The following is a 23,608-nucleotide window of genomic DNA, read 5'->3' as shown; positions in this document are numbered from 1 at the left end:
TAAAAATCTCCATGAATTGCCGTGATACTTGGTACAGATGACCACTGTGCCCAGAGGATGAATCCATAATCACTTTGATGTTCCCCTGAATATTCCTCCTGCATCATCACTGGGTCTTAATTTTAATTTGTCCATTGCCTTGGTCTCTGCTAAACTAATGACATTCCCATCAACCCCAGCTGGATTTTGTGTTTATTGCCCAATAGCAAATGTTAGCACCCTAACAGACTTAACTATGATGTTGAACATGGCAAACATTGCCTGCTAGACATTAGAATGTTAGTTTTGTAATTGTGACTCAGACATTTAGAAAAAGTGTCATGTGTCTAGTTATGTTTCCTACCGGTTTGTCCCCCCTCTAACTCAGCCCTATCCTGGTGATCTTTAATTCAACTGTTCACTTGTAAGATTTGTAGTGTACGCAGTTGGGGGTATAAGTCAAAAGGTCATGGCGTTACCTTTTGCTCTGCCTTTATTGCTGTCCATGGTTTTATCTCTGCACTAATGGCTGTAATAGAATTAATTGTATTGGTCTGGCTAGCAGTTAAAGTCTTTATTCATGTATTCGCTCTCAAACTGTCACCTCGTGTGCCTTGTCGGTCTATTATCTGTTAGCATCATGTCATCTTTGGCAGTTGTATGGTGTGAATAGTTCAGGGTGCTTTGGTTGCTTCTGAATCACCCAGATTGATCTTTTTCCAGGTCAGAAAGGGAAATGGGGGCAGCACAGGCATCGCCATTAGTTATTCTGCAGACTTGTTTGTGATCAAACCATGTTTAACGTTGGCAACAAGCATTTCCACTTAACCTTTCGCTTAGTTTTAGGCGTCTTAGTGGAGTAAGAATAGCGTATAGTGCTAACGTTACTTTGCCTTTGTACTGGCAGTCATGCAGCGGAGTGGGTCTGAATTGCCTCGGGGGACTCGGTTAGAATGGGTGCTTTAATCTAAAGCTGGCTTCATTATTAAAATACAGTCTTCTCCCAAAGTCCTCCTAGACTCGGTGGAATAATATTTGTTTAGGATGAATAATAAAAGGCATAAATGGGCTTGAGTGGAGCGCGACGGGACCAGCCCTCCCTCTCATCATCTTCCCCTCCCCTCCGCTCTGTTTGATTTATGATCGTGCGTCTCCTTTTATTGAGCTTTGAAAAGAAGATGGCATCATGGCACTATAGCCCGCTAACATGGCACATGAATCACTGGCCTGCCTACCAGACACCGGGCCTCTCTCTCTCTCTCGCTCTCGCTCTCTCATAGTGTCACAACAAGGCTGTTTCTTGTGAGGGATGGGCAAAGCTAGCCCCAGGGACACACCTGTATTTCATCCCCTCTTTTTCTTTTCATCCTCTCCCTCCCCACATTTGTTTATTTGTGTGTATTTTGGCTAAGATTGGGCCTCTCTGCTGGTGAAGACTTCACTTTTCATCTGCAAAGCGGACTGAGCCATGCTCATAATGAATGCATTGGAGCGTTAAAGGGAGATGGAGACAGTGTTTAGTGTTTATCTTGCAACTTCCCAGTCTGACAGAGCTGAGCTGTGTTTTTTTTATGCGAGTGTTTACACCCAACATTTGGACGAAACAAGTATATGAATATGACACAAATGAGATGAGAATAATATTTAGTGTTTACATGTGCCATAAAGAGGGGCTAAACTCCTGCATGGTGTTTGTCCGTGATTTCAGCCAACAGTGAGGATTATGAGCATAAATGCCTCGGTATGCTTCAAACTAAGTGCTTGTTAGGTTGTTGAACAGTGGCTGGAACCGCCATCGTGCCCTCTTTACACGCTGACTGGCCTTTTGTGTGGACTTGTAATTAGGTGGGATTGGAACTTCTCTTTTGTAGATTCTTCACATACTCACTCTTCACCTGAAAAATCAAGTGCAACACCCTAAATGCCTTTGAGAGGAGACTGTCCGAAAGTGTGCTCCATTGCCCATTCGTCGCGTCAATATACAACAGAGATGATGAAGACAGAATGTTTGGCCCAGTGGAAGAGCAGGGTCGTCCTTTCATCAGAGGGTCGGCAGTTTGATCCTTGGGCAAGACAATTAACCCCAAATTGCTCCTGCAGGCTGGTCAAGTCCTGATGGGCAGGTGACACCCTGCATGGTGCCATCAGTGTGTGAACGGGTGTGAATGGGTGAATGATTACATATAGCGATAAAGCGCCTTGAGTGGTCAGAAGACTAGAAAAGCGCTATACAAGTCCATTTACCATTAAGCCATAAAAACAGTTACCTTTAAATGTGGTTGGACAAAATATTGTACAATTGTATTTTGTTTGTTTGAAAGCAAGAAATCCTCACTGAGGGGCGCCCTGGGCGTGGCCTGGAGATTAAGGCACCAATCATGAACCGCAACTGGTGACCATTGTTGCATGTCACTCTCATTCTCCCTCACCCCTTGTTTCCTGTCGTCTTACTTCAGTGTCTCTCCGATAAAAGCATAAAATGCCTAGTATTTAAAAAATAAATAAAAATCCAGACTGTTAGCTTGCTGAATTTAAGTAAAGGAACCTTGACACTGCATTGTCTTCTTACAGGATACCATACCTTAGTCTGAAAATGTGGGCATAATAAAGCCAGTTTGGAAAACAAGTTGAGTAAGTAAGAAAGTACCCTCTGCGATGTTCTATACATGTCACGTTTTATTCTAGTATGAGGCCATAGTTAACATTCCTGCCCCGTTACCCCCCACTGGGTCAGAGCCGCACATTTTTGTGTCAGCCATTCCTCTGTGTGTGGAGGTAACAAGCCAGAACAGTCTGCATTGTACTGATGCTATTGAGAGGCTGGGCTCTGATACAGCCCCCGGGCCTCTCCATTCAGCTCTCTGGAAGTTACACCGAGGTCGCATTGGAGCCGAAAAGGAGGGGAGGAACCAGAGGAAGGGGAAAGAGGAATGGGGATATCTGGAGGCAAATGGAAAGAGGGAAGCAGGATGTGAAAGTAGAGATGTCGGAAGACCAGTGCTGATGAAAAGAGAGAGACAGTGAGAGAGGACACAGTTGCCAGGGGAAGAATTCCCCTCTATTTGCACAAGCCAAGCGGCCAGACTGTCCGCTAGTGATTGATATGCAAAACAAGCTGGCAGCGAGCACTTTTTCTCTGCTTACGCTGACAGAACGCTCACAGGCGCAGGATCAATGGCTCCATCCCCATCAAAGCCCACTCCGTCTCAGAGGGATAGGTGTACTCAATGCTGAGGCTTCTGACCCGGGCCTAGCGGGGAGGCAGGCAGCAGTGGACACTTAATTAGAGAGCAGGATAGGAGGAGGAGAAAAGTTGAAGAGGGGGATTGACCAACCAGAATCAGAGGTGGACGGAGATAAAGATATCCAAGGAGAATCAAGCCAACTATTGAGGTTCTGTCACGGATATTTTCTCCGGTTCGGTCACGTTTTCTAACCGCACACCACCTCTGGGGGTCCGTCATGCCAGCATCCAGGGGAGGCAGGCTAAGTAGGAAGGGCTGCTCGCTGGCCCGGAGAACCCAGCGGCAGGCCACAGCAGCGTGGAGGCTGCTCTACAGACTGCTCTTCATGGTGAGCATAGGATCGGAAGAGGGAGGGGTTAACAATGTCTCTACTGTAATGTTTTTGAAGGGGCCTCATGAAAAAAGATGACAGAAAGTAGTCGGTACTCAACTGTGCTTTTAAGTGTCACTGCTCCTGAAAGTGAGTGGATTGATATAGATATAGATGCGGTTTCTTTTCATTACGAGGTGACGGCAGTATAGATTAAGCTTCTATTTCATGGTCGTTTCTTTGACCAGTTTGGAATGAAACTGAGTGGATTTATATAAATAAAGAATGGCACTTGATATGAAGGGATGTGATGAAACCCTTTTGCTTTGACATCAAGGCAGCAAGTGGACATCATGTATATGTGTGTCTGTTCACTGAAAATCACTTCTGACTGCTGGACACCATCAGAAGCAAACCGAGTAGACGGAGACAAATCGACTCGGCAGCCTCTCACTTCACTTTATTGTATTTATTTTTACCTGCAAAGGTTGACAAAGACCTCTTTTTCGAAATTGACTTAAGGGCATACATGGCGAGAAGAGATGGAAAAAAAATCCAGAGCTGTCAGCTGTCGGAGAGAAAACCTGAATGGGAATTCGCAGCAGCGCTGTCAGATCCACTCGTCTTTCCTGGCGCTGCCGGGGTTTTCTCCCGCCTCCACCGACTCCTGTCCTCGGCTCTTAATTGGTTATTTGGGCTAGCTGTGTTGGTGGGATTGTTATGAGGCAATTGCACCCCCCCCCCCCCCCCCCCACCTCTTCTTGTCACGCTCCAATGCAGGTGTCTGCAATTTAGTGTTGATGAAAATCGTACCTATTTAGGAAGCTGTGTGAGAGGTAGAACTGGGTTTCCATGTGTGCTCACAGTCGAATTAAGCTCTGTGGCGCCTCCATCATCTCAGTCGTGTGCGCATGAGACAAACATGAGCCCATATCCCACCAACGTGAGGGTGTGATGAGAATAAACTCAGCACTTGAGTGGCGTTGCGTGGGCCTCCCCTTTCCTCTGGGCCTCTGCAGCCGAAATAAACAGCATATATGACGGTTATCTCTCCCCGTCTGGAGCCACCAGGATGAATATGTTGCCCTGATATCCTTAACCTCTGTGTTGCCCTCAAGCAATCTCTCCTGTCCGCCCACCACCCACCGAGTGTGTATCAGTGAAGGGAGGCTGACTGCCGCTGTCTGTGGCAGCATCATCAGTGTCTGAATTATTTCACCATCCTTAATGGACTAGTGTGTCAGCAGCTCCAGTTACATGGCTGCCATTCTCACATTCCTTATGGATTCCTTCCGAATTAAAAGGAATTTATAAGGTTGGACTTCAACAGAATAAATGTTTGCGAAAACAGTGTTTCCCATTAAGTCAGACTTTGAAATGATTGTTGGCAAAAAGACGTTATGTACTCCAATGAGACGGAGTATCACTTTTATACTAAATATAATAGAAATACATCTTCAACTCAGTTATAAGCTTAATAAGGCCTTTTTGGCCATGCGAGCAGAATGGCAATGTTTGTTGGTCCACTACCTGAAATATCTCAACAACAATTGCATATCATTTTGTACAAACATTCATGTCCCCCTCCGGATGAATCAGTCCAAAATTTGTATTTGTCCAATTCTTTGGTTTATGATTAAATACCTGCAAAATGAAAATGAAGGCCATCGCCATCAGCCTCAGCTGTCCTTTGCGTTTAGTGCTAATTGACAAATGCTAACATGCTAAACATCAACAGCATTTAACTCAAAGCACCGTGTGGCTGTCGACTCGTTTTGACCATTAATGGAGCGAGAGGTTTGTTGTCAGTGTGTGTTAACATGTACAGGTGTGTCCGTTTGGAGTATACACGTGTCTGTGTGTGTGTGTGTGTGTTTGTGTTTGTGTCGCACGCTCTCCATCTCTCCAGCAGCACAGAGGGAGACATCAAGTTCCCTCATAAATTTCATCCCACATTCAAAGAGCTCCAGAGTGGAGCTCCAGAGTGGAGCTCCAGAGTGGAGCGCCGCTGTGGGCGGTGGATCACTTGAAAGAGGCTTAGCCAAGACGTACATAGCGGACATAGAGAGGCATTTTCCCCCTTCCCTTGTGTCTCTCTTTCTTTCCCCTCTCTCTCTTAGTCTGTCACTCTCACACAGTCTCTATGGCAGCGTTGGAGGGCCGTCTCTGGAGTGACCATGCTATTATGAGCGAGCTGATGAGTTGCAGGCTTATTAATGGAAGCCTTGATTGTCTGTGGGCTCCCTGGGAGTGGATGGGGGGGGGGGGGGGGTTATGGGTGGCAACTCACACCAGTTTCAGGGCTGAATAACTGAGACAAGCTTTCACACACTGCTCGGAAAGTGTGTACGTGTGTGTGTGTGTATCGATGCCTGCGTTGTCGGAATGAAGGGTGTATCGATCCATGCGTGTTGCTGTACAGTCCGTCGTAGTGAGCTAGACTCAAATGCTTGCTCATGCGATGCCCCACACACGCATACATGCACAAGAAGGCGGAGAGTGCTGAGCAGCTGTTTTGCCGGCCATCGTTGCCGTGTTGCAGTGCAGCGGATTGGAACCTGCTATTACTGGCACTTATCAGCCTCTGCTGATTGTAGTGACTGGCCACACATTATAATTCGACATTTGTTGGAACAAGGACGGCTGGTCATCATGAGGCTATTTTTGCTCACAATTGATGGCTTGCGCACTACAGTCTAGCAAAGCCTGGTGCAGTTGATGAAGTAGTGCTTGAGTAGCTCGTCAGGTAAGAAATTAGGATGGACTTTGATTGTGTGGGAACATTTACTGTAGTGCTTGAAAAGCATGCCCCATACAGTGGCAAGCACGGTGCAATATAGAGAGATGGGAGAGGGTTTTTTTTCCCCCTCTGCTTATTTTTTATGTCCCAGGGAATAGAACAGAGAGGCTGATAATGGTTCATTTTCTGCCACAGTTGCTCACAGACTACAAAGTCTTACCCGCCACAGGCAAGACTTCGCAGTGTGGAGCCTACGGCTGATGTTAATTTCCCTATACCCCAGGCAATACAGTCCAATAAAGCGATGTGGATTAGCTGTCTCTGTTGAACACACCTCTGTAAATGGTATGACGCTGAGTGGCTCTTGGGGTTCCACCCAGGCCGGAGGTGACTCTACTGTTTATGAAGGTTTTATCAGCTAAATTTAGAAAATGAGACGCTTCTAACCCCCCCCCCCCCCCCCCCCTCCTCCACTCCACAATATTACAAGACCTCTTGGGATCTTCGGGCATGTCAAATGTTCTGGAATTAATGTGACACAAATCTGCATAACTATCCATTAGGGTTTAGAAGAATAATGTAATGTGATATAATGCTATCTGCTGGGATATCCAGTAAGTCCTTCAGATGCACTGTATAGTCTTTGATGCTAAGCCAATTAGCATAGACTGCATAACTAAATCTCCACAACGCTCTTGGTCCACCCAGGAGAATCAGTGGCCATGATCAGTGCAGAAATATATACAGCTACTATATGGAGTTGAAATCATTAATGGTGAATAGTTGAATGGAGAGGTATACATCCTTGAGAGCATGTTCTGTGCAGATATGCGTGTGCATGCATAACAAGTTTCTTATAACAAGTGGGATCCTTCGTTTATCCCGCTGGCTGTTATCATCACCGGGCTGCCTAACCTAAATACACCCCACTCTCTCTCTCTGTCGCCCCCTACAGAGCGTGGACACAGTGTGCACTCTCTACCAGGCCTTCCAGGACGGGACGGGCTCGGGCTCTGGGGGTTTGATGGACGACACCAAGGAACCTCCAGTGAGGCCGGGAGAGGGTTTAGGGTCGGGTCCCACGCGAGAGGCTACCCTGCTCAGACCTTGCCCCAGGCATATGAGTGCCACTGAGAGGTTACGCAAGGTTATCCAGGAGCTGGTGGACACAGAGAAGTCCTATGTCAAGGTGAGCCCGCACAGCTCTTTCACTGCTGTCATATTAGAATTTCTCATGAGCTAACATGAATATTTGATCAAACTCCATTTGAAATTTGTTCCACTGTCCAATTTATTTTACTCCTCAGTTATAAAATGACATAATTTTAATGCCCATGCGCCAGCCGTGTCCAGAGGCATTGTGCTTTTGGGATTGTTCGTCTGTCTGTCTGTCTGTCTGTCCGGTCCATTTGCCTGGAGGGAAATTCTTCAAATTTGGCATAAACGTCCACCTGTACTCAAGAATGAGCTGATTAGATGTTGGTGGTCAAAGGTCACATTTTTTGGCAACAACACAAGAGTTGATATGCGAATTATGACAAATTCACACAGATATCTAATTTGACAAAATATTGAAGTGATGTCATTTTGGAGAGACGTGGCTATAAATTGCAACTCGACAGGTTGGCAGAGGCATACGACCGTGAGGCGGTAATAGTTTTCTTGGCTGGACTACTTTTTACTAGACAATCTATCATGCAAAATATAAACAACATTATCGCTGGCAGCTGCCAAGTCCTTAAAGGAAGAATACAACTTTTTGGGTAATACAATTTTTTTTTTTACCTTTTTTGTTGAGAATATTATGAATCTTATCATCTAACTTTCAAATCAGTATGGTAAATATGTGGCAGGAGCTAGCAGCCAGATAGCTTAGCATAAAGACTGAAACAGCTAACCCTGCTCTGTTTTGTTAAAAGTTAACAAAAAATCTGCCGATCAGCATCTCGAAAGCTCAATAATTAACACCGTGTATCTTTTGTTTAATCTGTTCAAAAACGGAAATTGTGTTGTTTTTTTTTGTGTTTTTTGTGGGCTTATGTTTATTTTAGCGGGAGCAGTTGAGACTACAGGGAGTTACTGCCCCCAGTCAAGAAATAGTCTTGGCCATAACATTCTGTAAAACGACACTTTTATTTTTTGTGCAAACGCAAAAAAGGAAGCTATAACAAGCCAATTAGTGATGGTGCTTATAGATGGATTTTATATCATTTGGACAGAGCTAGGCTACCTGTTTCCCTCAGTTTCCAGTCTTTATGCTACGCTAAATGAACTGCCTGCTGATTCCAGCTACGTATTTGACATACGACTATGCGGGTGACATCAATCTAAGTCGCCGTGAATAACCGTGTTTCTCAAAATGCTGAGCTTTTCCTTTAAATATAAGATATTATGTTTGAAGTGACATGGGACATAAAAAACAAGAAGAACTGAAATAGAAGCCGTTTCTTTCACAGTTAGAGCTCCTCCATCTCTCCTCCATCTCTCCTCCTCCTGTCCAGCCTTATTTATCTTCTTCCTGCCCAATCACTCTGCTGCCCCCATGTTTTCCAATATGACCTTTTCCTCCCTGACGCACATTAAAGAGCCACATTCATGATCCTTTTGACTCTACGACACTTGTCATGTCTGGCATTTTTTCCCTTTGTCCTTCACCTCATTTTTCATTAAGTCTTTTTCCCCGCTCACTCGTCCTCTTCAACTTGCCGTTGATTTGTAATTGAGTGAGAAGATTGTCTTCCCAGAGTGCCTTGATGCAGGCCTGCTCGCCTGTATCCATGCACCACTTGCGACTGAGGTAGTTTGGGGAGGGGACGAGGAGGAGGAAGAAGCTCATAAATCAACCTAATGAGAATATCTCCACTGATACCAAGACAAGCTACAGCGACATTAAAGTAGAGGGGGAGAGGAAGGGAGATGGAGGAAGGAATGAGCTGAGGGGCTGTGGGAAGGAGACAACTGGAGGTTATAAAGGGAGAAATAAGTAGTGATTTGATGATGAAAGGGATTTTAAAGGACAGACAGATGACGGGATAATGTTAACTATTGCTGTTTGATTCCTTGTCTCTGACCTTTCTCTCTAATTGTTGTGCACAGGACCTGGCCTGTTTGTTCGAGATCTACCTGAAGCCCCTGCAGAATGAAACCTTCCTCACACTGGACGAGGTAGGTGGCGAGTGTGTGTGTGTGTGTATGTGTGTTATAGTATGTGAAGTATGATAAACATTATGCGAGGTGTATAACGTCCAGAGGCGTGTCCTGGGAGGTGTAGAGGCTATATAGGGCTTAGAAGTCATTGAGTGCTTATTACCCAGAGGTGACGCCGATGGACTCTGTAGGCTATGTCTCCCTCATTACCCTCACTGTGACTGGCTGGAGGACAAATTAGCGTCCCCTTACCCTGACCTTCCAGCGCCCCACTGGGACACACCAATAAAGGCTAGTTTAAGATTAAAGCCATCCTTTAAGCATTCACCTCAGATGCACACAACACAGCTTTTTGTTCTTCTTTCTCCACCTTAGATTAAGCTGTTACTGTGTGTTCCCCGTGGCAACATGTGACAGTAGCTGCAGCATGGTAATGACCTCAGCATTGCAGTTTCCGTCCCTGTCTTTAGTGTCAGGTGTGACCTCAAACACAGGACGACTCTCACGAGACACACTAGTCGATAGGCCACTGAGCAGTGGGGCAAATTAAATGGCCATTATGGGACAGCGGGACGTGTCCAGACACAAAATGGACAAGAGCATGTTTGCCCCCAAACGGATTTTAATGAAGGGAAGTGTTGACCCCGGGTATTGCGTGTCGGAGAGGCCGTGTTAGACAGTAGAAGTTTGTTCATGTGTGTGCGCTGCATTTCTAGCAGGGCTATAGCTTGTCCCTTAGTGCCTTTGACATGGATGGAGCCATTAGGTTGGAGGTTTTACAACACTACAGGGTGCCTGTCTCACTGACTGTTATGAATTACAAGCTATCTTGGCTCTTTTTTTTTTTTTTTTTCTTGTCTCCTCATATTCCTTCACTCTCTCCCTTCTTCCCCTTCCACTCTTTTCTCTGCCAATTTGCTGTCATCCACCTTCCTACAATTCCACACTGCCTCTCCTTTCTTCACCTCATTCTATCCATTATCCCACTGCTCATACTCTCCTCCTCAGATGGAGAGTCTGTTTGGCAGCCTGCCAGAGATGCTGGACTTCCAGAGGGTCTTTCTACAGACCTTGGAGGAGAGGATCGCCTCCTCGCCTGACTTCAGCACTCTGGAGACCCCCTCACAGTTCAAGGTGAGATACACACACACACACACACACACACACACACACACACACACACACACACACACACACACAGTGACATATCACCTTTATTGATTACATGTCCAAAGCTTCAGTATGGATTTCATGAGTATGAGTATACAGAAAAACATTATTCTTATACCAGGTGGTTTCATCCACTATTCCAAAGAAAGGTATGATCTTTGAGAGGGTGATTTTATAGCCTTGTACATGAAAAGGTGTGCTGTCTATTGATCGAAGTGAAGGTTCACAGGTTGGATTGTGAGCCGCTGAAAGCTAGCGAACTCGAGAGGTTAGGCGAGAGGGGGAGGACAGAGGGTGGCGTTTGGTTAGTCTCCCGAGAGAGGGAGGACAGAGTGCTTTGGTCATGACTTCACATGTTCACACTCTTTCATCCCCTCTTCTCTGTACTCATTTGGCTTTGTGTAACATCACTCTCTCGCCATCTGTGTGCAACACTCATCCCCGTGCCTTTTTCTCTCTCACACCCTCTCGGTTAACAGAAGCTGCTGTTTTCTCTCGGGGGATCGTTCCTCTACTACGCTGACCACTTCAAGCTCTACAGCGGCTTCTGTGCCAACCACATCAAGGTCCAGAAGGTCCTGGAGAGAGGTACAATACACACCTAAACGCGTGAAGAATTCGTGAAACGTGACATCTGCAGACGCGTACTAATTCAAAGTGTCCCACACTCCTGCTAAATTCAGCTCCGTTGCACCTATGTTGCGTCAGAGACACCTCACGGCACTCGCTGTTGAAGGTTTGGCCTTGTCTTTTGGGAAACAAATCAATTATGTACGAAAGTAAAATTCTAAACGAGACAGTGGATGAAAGTGAGGTGCGTGATGCCCTGTACAGTTCGCTGTGTGTTCCATCTCCATCGTCATGCACAGGCCCGCACACAAAATCCACAATTTTCGTTTTGTGATCCACGGTTTCTAAACACCCGAAGCTGTTTTACCGGCAGATGAAGTTTAAACAAATACAAGCGTTTATTAGTGCACGTAGTTTGGCTAACCTCGTCCACGTGGACCGTTAAAACCTTACAACAGAGCCCTGATAATTCCTGGCTCTGCCCTCAGCATGTGAGAGAGCAGATATTTTAAAGTTGATTCATGCCTGCTGCTGCGACGCCGGCCCTTTCTGCCACTATTTGGGAACGCTGCCCAGTGCAGAGAGAAATGTAAGAAGATTGGCTTTGTTGCCAACATGGGGGGGGGGGGGGTGGGCTTGGGCTTGGCAAATTGCCCCCCAGTGCTGCCCCATTACTCGAATTGCATGGGATATTCCTCGAAGTAAGCAACAGGATGGATATTTAATAGGATTAGCAGAAGAAAAACACTGAGAAATAGTCCCTGATGGGTCAGAGTTACCTAGAGGAGAATGAAGTGTGGTAAATACGGTTATCAAAGCAAAACTGATGCATGAAAGAGCTTTCTGCGGCGTTGAATATTTAAATTCATGTGTAATCATATATTAATGCCACCAATGGGCTATAGTAAGATAGCAGACCAAACTTTATATTAGTTTTTATATAATATATATATATATAGCATTATATAAGCATGAACACATGCGGTTTTGGGGGTTATTGATTGATATTGGTTAGTGATTATTAAGTCCTGAAGTCTGTGGCCAGAGCCAACTCGGCACAAAATGTCTCCAAATGAAGGGAAAAGACACCAGATTCAAAGTATTCTACTGACAGGGTTCATGTACCCTATTCTTTAACCAACGCTGTATACGGTGTGGTGAACTGTATTATAGTTGTCGCGCACAAGCTAATATTAGAACAACATGTAGCGCAGTAATCGCTCAGTACAGATAAGAATAGCGAAGCTTAACAAGGGTGATAGTTGCACATTCCGCACCCAGAGTTTATAGTTGGCTCAGTGTGGTCACAACCAGCTGATCCAAGGACACAGAGAAGAAATCTGTGGGAGTTTGTCAACCCTTAAAGTAATTATATGCCCGTCTCTGCCATTATCACCCCCCCCCCCTCCCTCCCTCCCTCCCTTTCCCATCATGCCAAGAGCCCTGGGTTGCCTTAGTTTCTCTGTTTATTTGTCGACTCGTTAATTGCCTGCCAATTACTCTGGGAGGTGTCGATGCAGCTGCCTGTCTGTGGCTGGGAGTGCTATAATTAATGCTTTAATGGCCCCCCTCAGTAAGCGTCGTGGAAGCATACTGCTCGGGGAGAATGCCATCACCTTTTACAGAAGGCTCAGTCATCCTGTGTTATACCTGCCATTTCACACGATGCTTTTGGCTTCGCCGCAAACTAAGGAGTCCCAACTCGATCATTCTCACCAGACAGACGGCTTTAGTGTTTAAGTAACTCATCACAGCTCTGCTAGATTCTTTTTATTTATTTATTTTTTTTTACTTTCGCCTTGCGAAAACAAGCTTGTCTTAAATTTTCTTATGGCATTCAGAGGAGATGGACTAAGTATAACGGATGCATGAGCAGATGTTTACATTCAACCACGGCCGTGGTCATGGCATGCCGGTGAAGCCTACACTACCCCCTGCTGGAGGCAGCTTAATGCACCGTGATTCTGCTCTGGCCTGCGCAGGGACAATTTCAGATCAGATACTATGGCTTATAGTACAGCTACACATCTCTCTCACTATGCACGAGACCATCAGTGCATCAGGAAACACAAACACTAAAAACCAAGACTAAAGACTCATATTAATTCAGTATGCGTGTGTGCATGTGTTTTTCAGCTAAGACGGATCAGGCCTTCAAGGAATTCTTGGCTGCGAGGAACCCCACCAAGCAGCACTCATCCACCCTGGAGTCCTACCTGATTAAACCGGTGCAGAGGGTCCTCAAGTATCCCCTGCTGCTCAGGGAGCTGGTCTCCCTCACTGACGCGGACAGCGAGGAGCACTACCACCTTACCCGTAGGGAGACACACACACACACACGCATGTACACACACATATACGCTATAAATATAGGCCATATTCACACTTGTCATTTCAGTGTCTCTGTTATCATGCCATCATGCCTGCGAGCATCGAGTGACAGATTTGTGCACATAAGAGATGGCCTTTTTGTCATGCACAGTGCACACACACACACGATGTGCACATACAAACCTGCTACTGTAATGCAACGCGTCTACATATGCAGTCCAGAATTGATCCCCGTTAACACTCCATTCTGTTGTCCCTGCAGAGGCTCTGAAAGCCATGGAGAAGGTGGCCAGCCACATCAATGAGATGCAGAAGATCTACGAGGATTACGGCTCCGTGTTTGATCAGCTAGTTGCTGAGCAGAGCGGCCACGATAAAGAGGTAGATGCACATTTCAGAATCGGATTCCTAATCATCTAGCATAGCCAATGCATTTGAAGTTCCCTTGACGACAGTTGTGCATTGATTTCCAAGGACACCTGCAACAAAAACACAGTACTTGTGTATCAGTTTAAAGTACCTCAACCAAGTTAGCTATCACTACATCAGAGTGGGGCTGTTTAGCTACCGATGTTGTTTACTCTGTCTTCTGTGCACCGCCTCTAGGGATCGAATACATTTATACATTTATGGAATATTTAGTTGGAAATCACTGCAGTATAAATATCCAAAGTGAATGCTAAATAATGTTGTCTAGGGTACTGTATGTTTTCAACGTATTTAAACCGCTCTCAAAACGAGCAAAAAAGACAAATTACATAGAAAGGTTTGCTTGAAAACCGGCTTTCACATTGTGTACAAACAGTGGTTTGCATTGTCTGCGTTGTCTGTGGAGCATCATTCAGAGACGTGGATACTTAGTATGTATCGCACAACAGTATGCTCCTTCAAAAAGCCCAAAAGTCTGGCTTGGGAATCTTCTGTCGCTGCTGTTTTCTTAAGCGGTCTCCTGTGTGTCTCTCTCAGGTCACAGAGATTTCTATGGGAGAGTTTCTCATGCATTCCTCAGTGGTCTGGCTCAACCCACGTTCATCGTTGGGTCGCATGAGAAAAGACCCCGAAATGACCGTGTTTGGTGAGTGTGCGCCCTTATTGCCTTGCTGTTATTGCTGTTGCATTCTGGGAAAAATATTTCTCCTTCTTTCCCTGCCCTCCAAAGGTTACTGGAAGTCAGCGATTTGACTGGTATTCCTATCAAACTCCACATACCGTTTTGTCTCAAGGGCTTTGGGCATAGATGACCATGTTTGCAGTTTAATCAGTACAGACCAAGTGTATTGGGCTTTCTGCGGAGCCACACCGAATTGTGTCTGCAATAGCACTCAAAACATATTTCGGTGAATCTCAATACTCAGAGCTGTAGCGTTGATATGTGCTTTAAGGCTTCAAGCTGGCATCTAAAATGCTTCTGTGTGTTGCGCTCCTCCAGTCGCTTTTTTCCCCAAGAGGCATTCGCAGTCAAAACTAAGATGCCGATGTGTTCTCTCTCTCACCAGTGTTCAAGAAAGCGGTGATATTGGTCTACAGGGAAAACAACAAGCTGAAGAAGAAGATGGTGAGCATTGTTTCTCATTTACTCCCTCGTGCCACATATGGCGTCTTTGTTGTGAAACTCAGCCTTTATTCCTCTTCTCCCCTATGTGGCGTTCTCTATGTGATGACCAGACCAACTCTCGTTCGGCCCTTTCTCACGGCGATTCAGACCCCTTTAAGTTCCGTTGGCTCATACCGCTTTCATCGCTGCAGGTCAGACTGGGAAATACTGCAGGTAAGAGGCTGGCACACTGCCACAGTATCCCACTAAATCACTCACAAAGTACATCTACTAAATCTTTTTGTTCTCCCTCCCCCTTCATATTTCCCCACACAAAACCCCTAAGCTCATTTTCCTTGCCCACACACACACGCACACACACACACACACACACACACACACACGCACCTCTTCTGGCATTTATACTCGGCTCCCTCCCTCCTCATCTCATTCTGAAACCGTAAACCATATTTGGACCGTGTGATTAAAAGCCTCCCCTTTATTTCCTCTCTCCCAGGAACAGGCACAGAAAGCAGCTGCATCTGGGAGCTGATTCACTCCAGGTCCGAGGTGGAAGGTAGACCAGAGACAGTCTTCCAGCTGTGCAGCAGGTCAGATATTAAACTCTCAGGTGGAATCAGCGATGATTAATGCTGCTCTGCATTCATGGATTCTATAGCCTTTTCTTACCCATCACACATACTAGAATTAGGGTATTTTATTTTTGGGTTGGCCATTGGGAATTTCTTCAAATTTGGCACACAGGTCCAACGGGACTTAATGATGAACTGATTAGATTTTGGTGTTCAAAGGTCACTCAAGTTTGTCCCATCCTCATGAACGCAATATTTCAGGAACACCTTGTCGGAGTTTCTTTATATTTGGCATAAACGTCCACTTTGTGCAGATTTTGGTGGGCATTTTGAGCCATAACTCAATAATTTATATGCTAATTATTACAATTAAAATGATGAAGTGAGGACATTTTGGACAGACATGGATGTAAATTGCAACATGACCCGTTGCCAAAGGCATACACCGGTGAGGCGGTAATTCTAGTTTAAAGGATAATTAAGTTGTATAAAAGGGTTGGTCTTTATGTCTGATTATTTTCTACCGTTTCTATTGATTATGATAACATCGTACTCATTAAAGTAATGCTGAGATCTGCCCTGAAGTCCAAAAGGGCAAGAAAAACAAGCATTCAGACAAGCCAACAATACAGCCAGATTAGCTAACCCACTTTGTTTGGAGGCAAATTCAATTAAGGTAATGTAACCACTATTGAAATGGGTGTTTGCTGATCGAGCTCAAGAAAAACAAGTGTATTTAATCAATAATCTGTTTCACAGTTTGACAGAAGCATTTTTTTAGAAGTGCAACATTTCCGAAAATATGCCCTTTCCCTTGTTTGCTGATACCATTCTCATATCTGTCTGTTAAATATGAAGCCATGGCCATTAGCCGCTTAGCTTAGCATAAAGACTGAAAACAGGGGAAGCGGCTCGCTCTGTCCGCAGCTCAAAAACATGCCCAACGGCATCTTTAAAGCGTACTAATTAACATTATATGTATCTTGTTTTTACGAATGTTTTTTTGTAAACATTAAGCAAAGGAGGTCTTTGTGCTTAGCTAAGCAAATTGTCTGTTGGCTGTAGCTTCACATTCAACAGGCAAAAAGGAGATTGGTATCATCTCACCCTCATACCTCCCAACATGTCGAACTATAGCCGGACTGATTTAAAACAGACGATGTATATGGACTAGAGAATACAATGGTTTATTTTGTTTCTTTGTTCATTTTATAATTTTGCTCAATAATTTAATCTTGTAAAGCAATTTTTGTTTTCATATCATGGAAACGAGATACGGCAGAGTATAGTTAACACTTTAGCATTGTTTCCCCATGGATCCTTTGTTCCTGTTGTTGCTGTCTCAGCATTTAACAATTCATATGTCTACATGGGGATGGTAGTCGGAGTAAAGCCTGTGACCCAATTGGTAAGTCCTGTGACACCTGGTGAAATTGGGATCACTCCTAATGAATTACACCACCCATTTCACTGGGGACACAATGGAACTCTCTCTAATCCCCTTAATCTATATTTAGCCTCTGAAATCAGGTTTGCATACCCTGTGCTCATGTTGCTATTCTGTGTCCTCCTCAGTGTGCCAGAGAACAAGGTCAACATTATCAAGGTGGTCCGCTCCATCCTCCGGGAGAACGTGAGGAGGAACATGAGGGGCGAGGACACGCTAGAGAGGAGCTGTAAGGAGCGACTGGTCCCCCTGCGCAGCACCTTGCCCCCCTCTGTCAAGCTAGGTGAGCCTTCAGAAAATATATATATATTTTTCTTTTATACAGGAGATATTTCTTTCAATTATTGATCTATGGATAAAACTTAACATTGTTTTGGTATAACAGGTGCTGCCTCCTGGGAAGTTTTCTTTTAAAAACATGTCCACATCTGGTAGTTTAGAAATCATCAACTGTGTAATGCTAAGTATGAATGTACTTTAGAGATAATCGTATCTCACTTTTTAGCTCATGAAATGCTAGAGGGGCTGAGCTTGCAAGTGTTGTGCTCCGATAAGAGGGGCATTTCTGACTTCCGTCTCCGCATTCGTTACCAGGTTCCACCAGGGCTTCCTGGTTGTGTAAACAGCCTCTCGGAGATCTCTCCGCCCAGGCCGGGAGTCCCAAGCCGGGGCCGGACGAGGGGAGCTTGAGCAGTGGGACCTACAGTTCGTCCGGGGCGCCTCCACCGTGCACCTCCTCTGAGTCGCACGTCCTCCTCCCTGTCCAGCAGAACTGGTCTCGGACACCTGGATCCAACTCGCAACCCCCTCGCTCCACCGCTGCTGTGAAAGAGTCCGATATTTTAAGTGACGAGGATGATGACGGTTTTAGCGAAGGGGGGACAAGGAGGGGCAGTAGAGACAGCAGTTCCCCAACTAGCGCCATCGAGGCTCAGTTCCTCCAACTTCAACTATCAGAGGATGCTGCGCCGGCTCCCTGTGTTCAACCCGAGAGCGTGGGGGACACTCCGGAGACCCAACCCAAACTGATGCGCGGACACTTCAGTGCTGTTAAGAGGAAAACCAGCAGTTTGAAGACGAGCCAGGGTGCACTGTTGAACATGAAAGCGCACAGCAGGTCCCTTGACAGCCAGACGGATGCAGCATCATCATCTTCTGGGGTCGTGGACCTCAACGCGTTGGAGAGAGAGTTCAGTGTCCAAAGTCTGACTTCTGTAGTGAATGAAGACTGTTTCTATGACCAGGCCGAGGGCTGTGCCACAGATGCTGGAAACAGCACCTCCTCATAGGGGACTGGATGGATGGAGCAGAACTATACTGTACCAGGGCCACAAGTTGATGGTTATAAAGTTTAAGACACGAACCAAATGCGCCCATGCGTCATAAGAGGGGAAACCAGCTACCAGTGTGGCTTTGAAGCTGTGCCTAAACTCGGAAGTCGATTTAGTAAGCCGAAGTAGTAACCTGCCTGCTTAAAGTTAGGAGTAAATTATCTGATGTGTTACAGCGGTTTGCTCAGCTCAGCCTCCTCCCAACGAACCGTCTGAGTGATGTATTCCATCCTATTTTCCCCCTGCAGCTCAAGCTCATCTGCAGTTTTTATTCGATTTTCGACCATGCCTATGAAGAGTGGGGAGAACGGCCTCAGTCTGTCAGTCCCTAAAGTTAAAAGTCCACATTGCATATAGAGTCATGTGAAGATACTGAAGTTTCTGGAGGAAGCCACACTGGTGCTTAAGCACAGCTTGCCCAGGCAGCAGGCTTTCACACACAGAGGTCATGGGTTCTGGTAAAGTATTCATTTGTATTCGGTGTCACAGAACCAAACACTGTCAGGTCCCCACTTAGTATAAGTTGCAAAATATGAACTGAAAAGAGGCACTGAGTGAGGGCTATTACATGATAATAACATACACCCAAAGAGCTGTGGCGGTCATGTCTGACTGCCTGAAAATAAAACCCCAAGCTTTTCTTTTTTGCTGTATTTTGTGCACTAAAGTACAATGTTTGCCTATATATTTGAAATAATATTTTTTTGTACAGGTTTTAATGTTATTAATGCTGTTTTTTTAATTTATTAATAGGTTTGACTATGTACAGTATAGTTTGGCAAACTTACTTTTGTGAGTGAAGGCTTGAACAGTTGACTAAAGATTTGATCCATTAGTAAATACAGCTTGACTTTTATTCCACTCCGTTTTAAATGTTGCCGACTGGATTTTGGAAGTCTTTCCTTTAAACTTCTAGTAGATGCTTTGGAATGTACAAGTGTTTTGAGGCCTGGCTGCTTAATTGAACGATTTAAACTGCAATAATGTTTATGTTTGTGTCCTGTATATATAATCTTTTCTATCTTTGAAACATTTATGTGTTCTCTCATACATACTTGACACTGTACAGGTAAGACAATAAGGCAGGAATTGGCAATAAATGCAGCTGATATTTTTGTAAATCTTTTGTTTGCCATATCATAAAGTACGTGTTGAGGTACTATAAAGAAGGCAAACCAACATCACGTACTTTACCTTCTCAACTCAACGTTGCCATGCCTTTAATGCTAGCATACCAATGAATGTGAATGCCCCATTCTTATGGAATTGTTTTATAAATAAATATTTTACCTGTGAATGACGCCTGGAGGAGCAATGCTTTCAGCCTAGCCAGTTGAGTTTTTATGGTTCTGTATGTTCTCATGACGGGTGAAGCGGTGCTGGGACGTCGGTGTCTTATCTCAGGCTTGGTCCCTGCAGCTTGACTTGCCACCAGTCTCTGATTAGCTGTCATAGGAAATTCAGATATTGGAAGAAAAGGTATATCCTCAATAGAATACGAAGCATCTGACAGAAGCGGGACACCATTATTTGAAGAAAGCGCTTTACCGCAGTGCTTGGATCTTATACACAGTGATGACTGTGTTAAAATAAGCAAGCTTCGTGTTCCGACATGTTTAATTGGCTGAGCACATTTAGCATCCCCACAAGGACAATTCATTTGTTTTTCTTTACCTTATTTTCTTTCATATTAAAGCTAGCGGTCTGAAATTACCCAAAATATCAATTAAAGGATTTTTGGTGAGTGGACAATCGTTCATCAATCATTTTCCCAATTATCTGCATGGCTGTGTAGTTTCAGCTTTAATTTGAAACATCTGCTGACATTTTGGCACGACATCATATTACATGAGGCATTACCCAAATAGCAGGTGAATGGAAATTATTAATTAATTATGGTGCTTAAAGAGCCCATGAAACATTTGCTGTATGGCAGCAGATATGGACATGAATGGCAATTATTTGATAATGTTTCATGCTAAAACCTGGTCAAACTAGTAATGGTATAGTTATAAATAGTAAGTTTGTAATATTTGTGATAAGATACTGACTTTTTAAGGCATACAATTCTATAACTCTTATCCTTTTTTAAAATACTATATCATGACTTCTTTGACATAATATACTATAACTTTTCAGCCATACTACACAGATTTTTTGGACACACCTGTTTTGTCATTGTGAGAAAGACAGTATTTTGAATATAGTATATTGTGAGTTTTTATTTAAGATATTCTGAACATTAACAGGCTATTATTGACTTAATGATTATATTTTTATGTAATGGGGTAGTACAATACTTCGAGAAGTTTTGGAGAGAAGGGACAAATAGGTTTTGAACCTCTGGTTCTGTGTAAATACCTGAAGATGGGACATTTGTTCTACTAGGTGAGCTAATACCTTGAGTTAAAAGGGTAAGATTTTGGGCACGTAACTCCAGTATTACTGCCATTTGGATTTTTTTCTATGACCTTTTTTTGAAATGCTATACTATGACTTTTTCATGACTTTATTCAACATACTATACTGTGACTTTCCACGCTTTTTTTCGACATACTATACTATGACTTTTTTCGACATACTATAATAAGACTTTTTTCGACATACTATAATAAGACTTTTTTCGACATACTATAATAAGACTTTTTTCGACATACTATAATAAGACTTTTTTCGACATACTATAATAAGACTTTTTTCGACATACTATAATAAGACTTTTTTCGACATACTATAATAAGACTTTTTTCGACATACTATAATAAGACTTTTTTCGACATACTATAATAAGACTTTTTTCGACATGCTATAATAAGACTTTTTTCGACATACTATAATAAGACTTTTTTCGACATGCTATAATAAGACTTTTTTCGACATGCTATAATAAGACTTTTTTCGACATGCTATACTATGACTTTTTTCGACATGCTATGACTTTTTTCGACATGCTATAATAAGACTTTTTTCAACATGCTATAATAAGACTTTTCGACATGCTATAATAAGACTTTTATCGACATGCTATAATAAGACTTTTTTCGACATGCTATAATAAGACTTTTATCGACATGCTATAATAAGACTTTTCGACATGCTATAATAAGACTTTTTTCGACATACTATAATAAGACTTTTTTCGACATGCTATGATAAGACTTTTCGACATGCTATAATAAGACTTTTTTCGACATGCTATAATAAGACTTTTTTCGACATGCTATAATAAGACTTTTCGACATGCTATAATAAGACTTTTATCGACATGCTATAATAAGACTTTTTTCGACATGCTATAATAAGACTTTTTTCGACATACTATAATAAGACTTTTTTCGACATGCTATACTATGACTTTTTTCGACATGCTATGACTTTTTTCGACATGCTATGACTTTTTTCGACATGCTATAATAAGACTTTTCGACATGCTATAATAAGACTTTTTTCGACATGCTATAATAAGACTTTTTTCGACATGCTATAATAAGACTTTTTTCGACATGCTATAATAAGACTTTTTTCGACATGCTATAATAAGACTTTTCGACATGCTATACTATGACTTTTTTCGACATACTATAATAAGACTTTTCGACATACTATAATAAGACTTTTCGACATGCTATGACTTTTTTCGACATGCTATAATAAGACTTTTTTCGACATACTATAATAAGACTTTTTTCGACATGCTATACTATGACTTTTTTCGACATGCTATGACTTTTTTCGACATGCTATAATAAGACTTTTTTCGACATGCTATAATAAGACTTTTCGACATGCTATAATAAGACTTTTATCGACATGCTATAATAAGACTTTTTTCGACATGCTATAATAAGACTTTTTTCGACATGCTATAATAAGACTTTTATCGACATGCTATAATAAGACTTTTTTCGACATGCTATAATAAGACTTTTTTCGACATGCTATAATAAGACTTTTCGACATGCTATAATAAGACTTTTCGACATGCTATAATAAGACTTTTATCGACATGCTATAATAAGACTTTTTTCGACATGCTATAATAAGACTTTTCGACATGCTATAATAAGACTTTTTTCGACATACTATAATAAGACTTTTTTCGACATGCTATAATAAGACTTTTATCGACATGCTATAATAAGACTTTTCGACATGCTATAATAAGACTTTTTTCGACATGCTATAATAAGACTTTTTTCGACATGCTATAATAAGACTTTTTTCGACATGCTATAATAAGACTTTTCGACATGCTATAATAAGACTTTTATCGACATGCTATAATAAGACTTTTTTCGACATGCTATAATAAGACTTTTTTCGACATGCTATAATAAGACTTTTTTCGACATGCTATAATAAGACTTTTTTCGACATACTATAATAAGACTTTTTTCGACATGCTATAACAAGACTTTTTTCGACATGCTATACTATGACTTTTTTCGACATGCTATAATAAGACTTTTTTCGACATGCTATAATAAGACTTTTTTCGACATGCTATAATAAGACTTTTTTCGACATGCTATAATAAGACTTTTCGACATGCTATAATAAGACTTTTTTCGACATGCTATAATAAGACTTTTTTCGACATGCTATAATAAGACTTTTTTCGACATGCTATAATAAGACTTTTTTCGACATGCTATAATAAGACTTTTCGACATGCTATAATAAGACTTTTTCCGACATGCTATACTATGACTTTTTTCGACATACTATAATAAGACTTTTCGACATACTATAATAAGACTTTTCGACATGCTATAATAAGACTTTTTTCGACATACTATAATATGACTTTTTTCGACATACTATAATAAGACTTTTTTCGACATACTATATGACTTTTTTCGACATACTATAATAAGACTTTTTTCGACATACTATAATATGACTTTTTTCGACATGCTATGACTTTTTTCGACATGCTATAATAAGACTTTTTTCGACATGCTATAAGACTTTTTTCGACATGCTATAATAAGACTTTTCGACATGCTATAATAAGACTTTTCGACATGCTATAATAAGACTTTTTCCGACATGCTATACTATGACTTTTTTCGACATACTATAATAAGACTTTTCGACATGCTATAATAAGACTTTTTTCGACATACTATAATAAGACTTTTCGACATGCTATACTATGACTTTTTTCGACATGCTATGACTTTTTTCGACATGCTATAATAAGACTTT

The 23,608-nt window shown here is 42.7% G+C and overlaps 1 protein-coding gene across 1 annotated transcript in view; it reads left to right on the top strand.

Moving 5' to 3' along the window:
* The window catches only part of tiam2a (TIAM Rac1 associated GEF 2a), a 48,164-nt gene extending 28,470 nt beyond the window's left edge, over nt 1-19,694 (top strand). The window contains exons 15-26 of the mRNA XM_076108379.1: nt 7,230-7,463; nt 9,371-9,439; nt 10,430-10,555; nt 11,071-11,179; nt 13,298-13,477; nt 13,755-13,873; nt 14,459-14,567; nt 14,989-15,047; nt 15,158-15,260; nt 15,544-15,637; nt 17,195-17,349; nt 17,661-19,694. Of these exons, the coding sequence (XP_075964494.1) occupies nt 7,230-7,463; nt 9,371-9,439; nt 10,430-10,555; nt 11,071-11,179; nt 13,298-13,477; nt 13,755-13,873; nt 14,459-14,567; nt 14,989-15,047; nt 15,158-15,260; nt 15,544-15,637; nt 17,195-17,349; nt 17,661-18,355 (2,052 nt within the window). The 3' untranslated portion in view covers nt 18,356-19,694. The remainder of the gene's footprint in view (nt 1-7,229; nt 7,464-9,370; nt 9,440-10,429; nt 10,556-11,070; nt 11,180-13,297; nt 13,478-13,754; nt 13,874-14,458; nt 14,568-14,988; nt 15,048-15,157; nt 15,261-15,543; nt 15,638-17,194; nt 17,350-17,660) is intronic.
* The last annotated feature ends 3,914 nt before the right edge of the window (nt 19,695-23,608 follow it).

This window comes from Anarhichas minor, unplaced genomic scaffold (assembly GCF_050575085.1).
Source record: "Anarhichas minor isolate MPS153535 unplaced genomic scaffold, ASM5057508v1 ptg000040l, whole genome shotgun sequence".
NCBI classification, from domain to species: Eukaryota; Metazoa; Chordata; class Actinopteri; order Perciformes; family Anarhichadidae; genus Anarhichas; species Anarhichas minor.
Note: the sequence above shows the minus strand (reverse complement) of the source record. Positions and strands in the feature narration are given on the sequence as shown.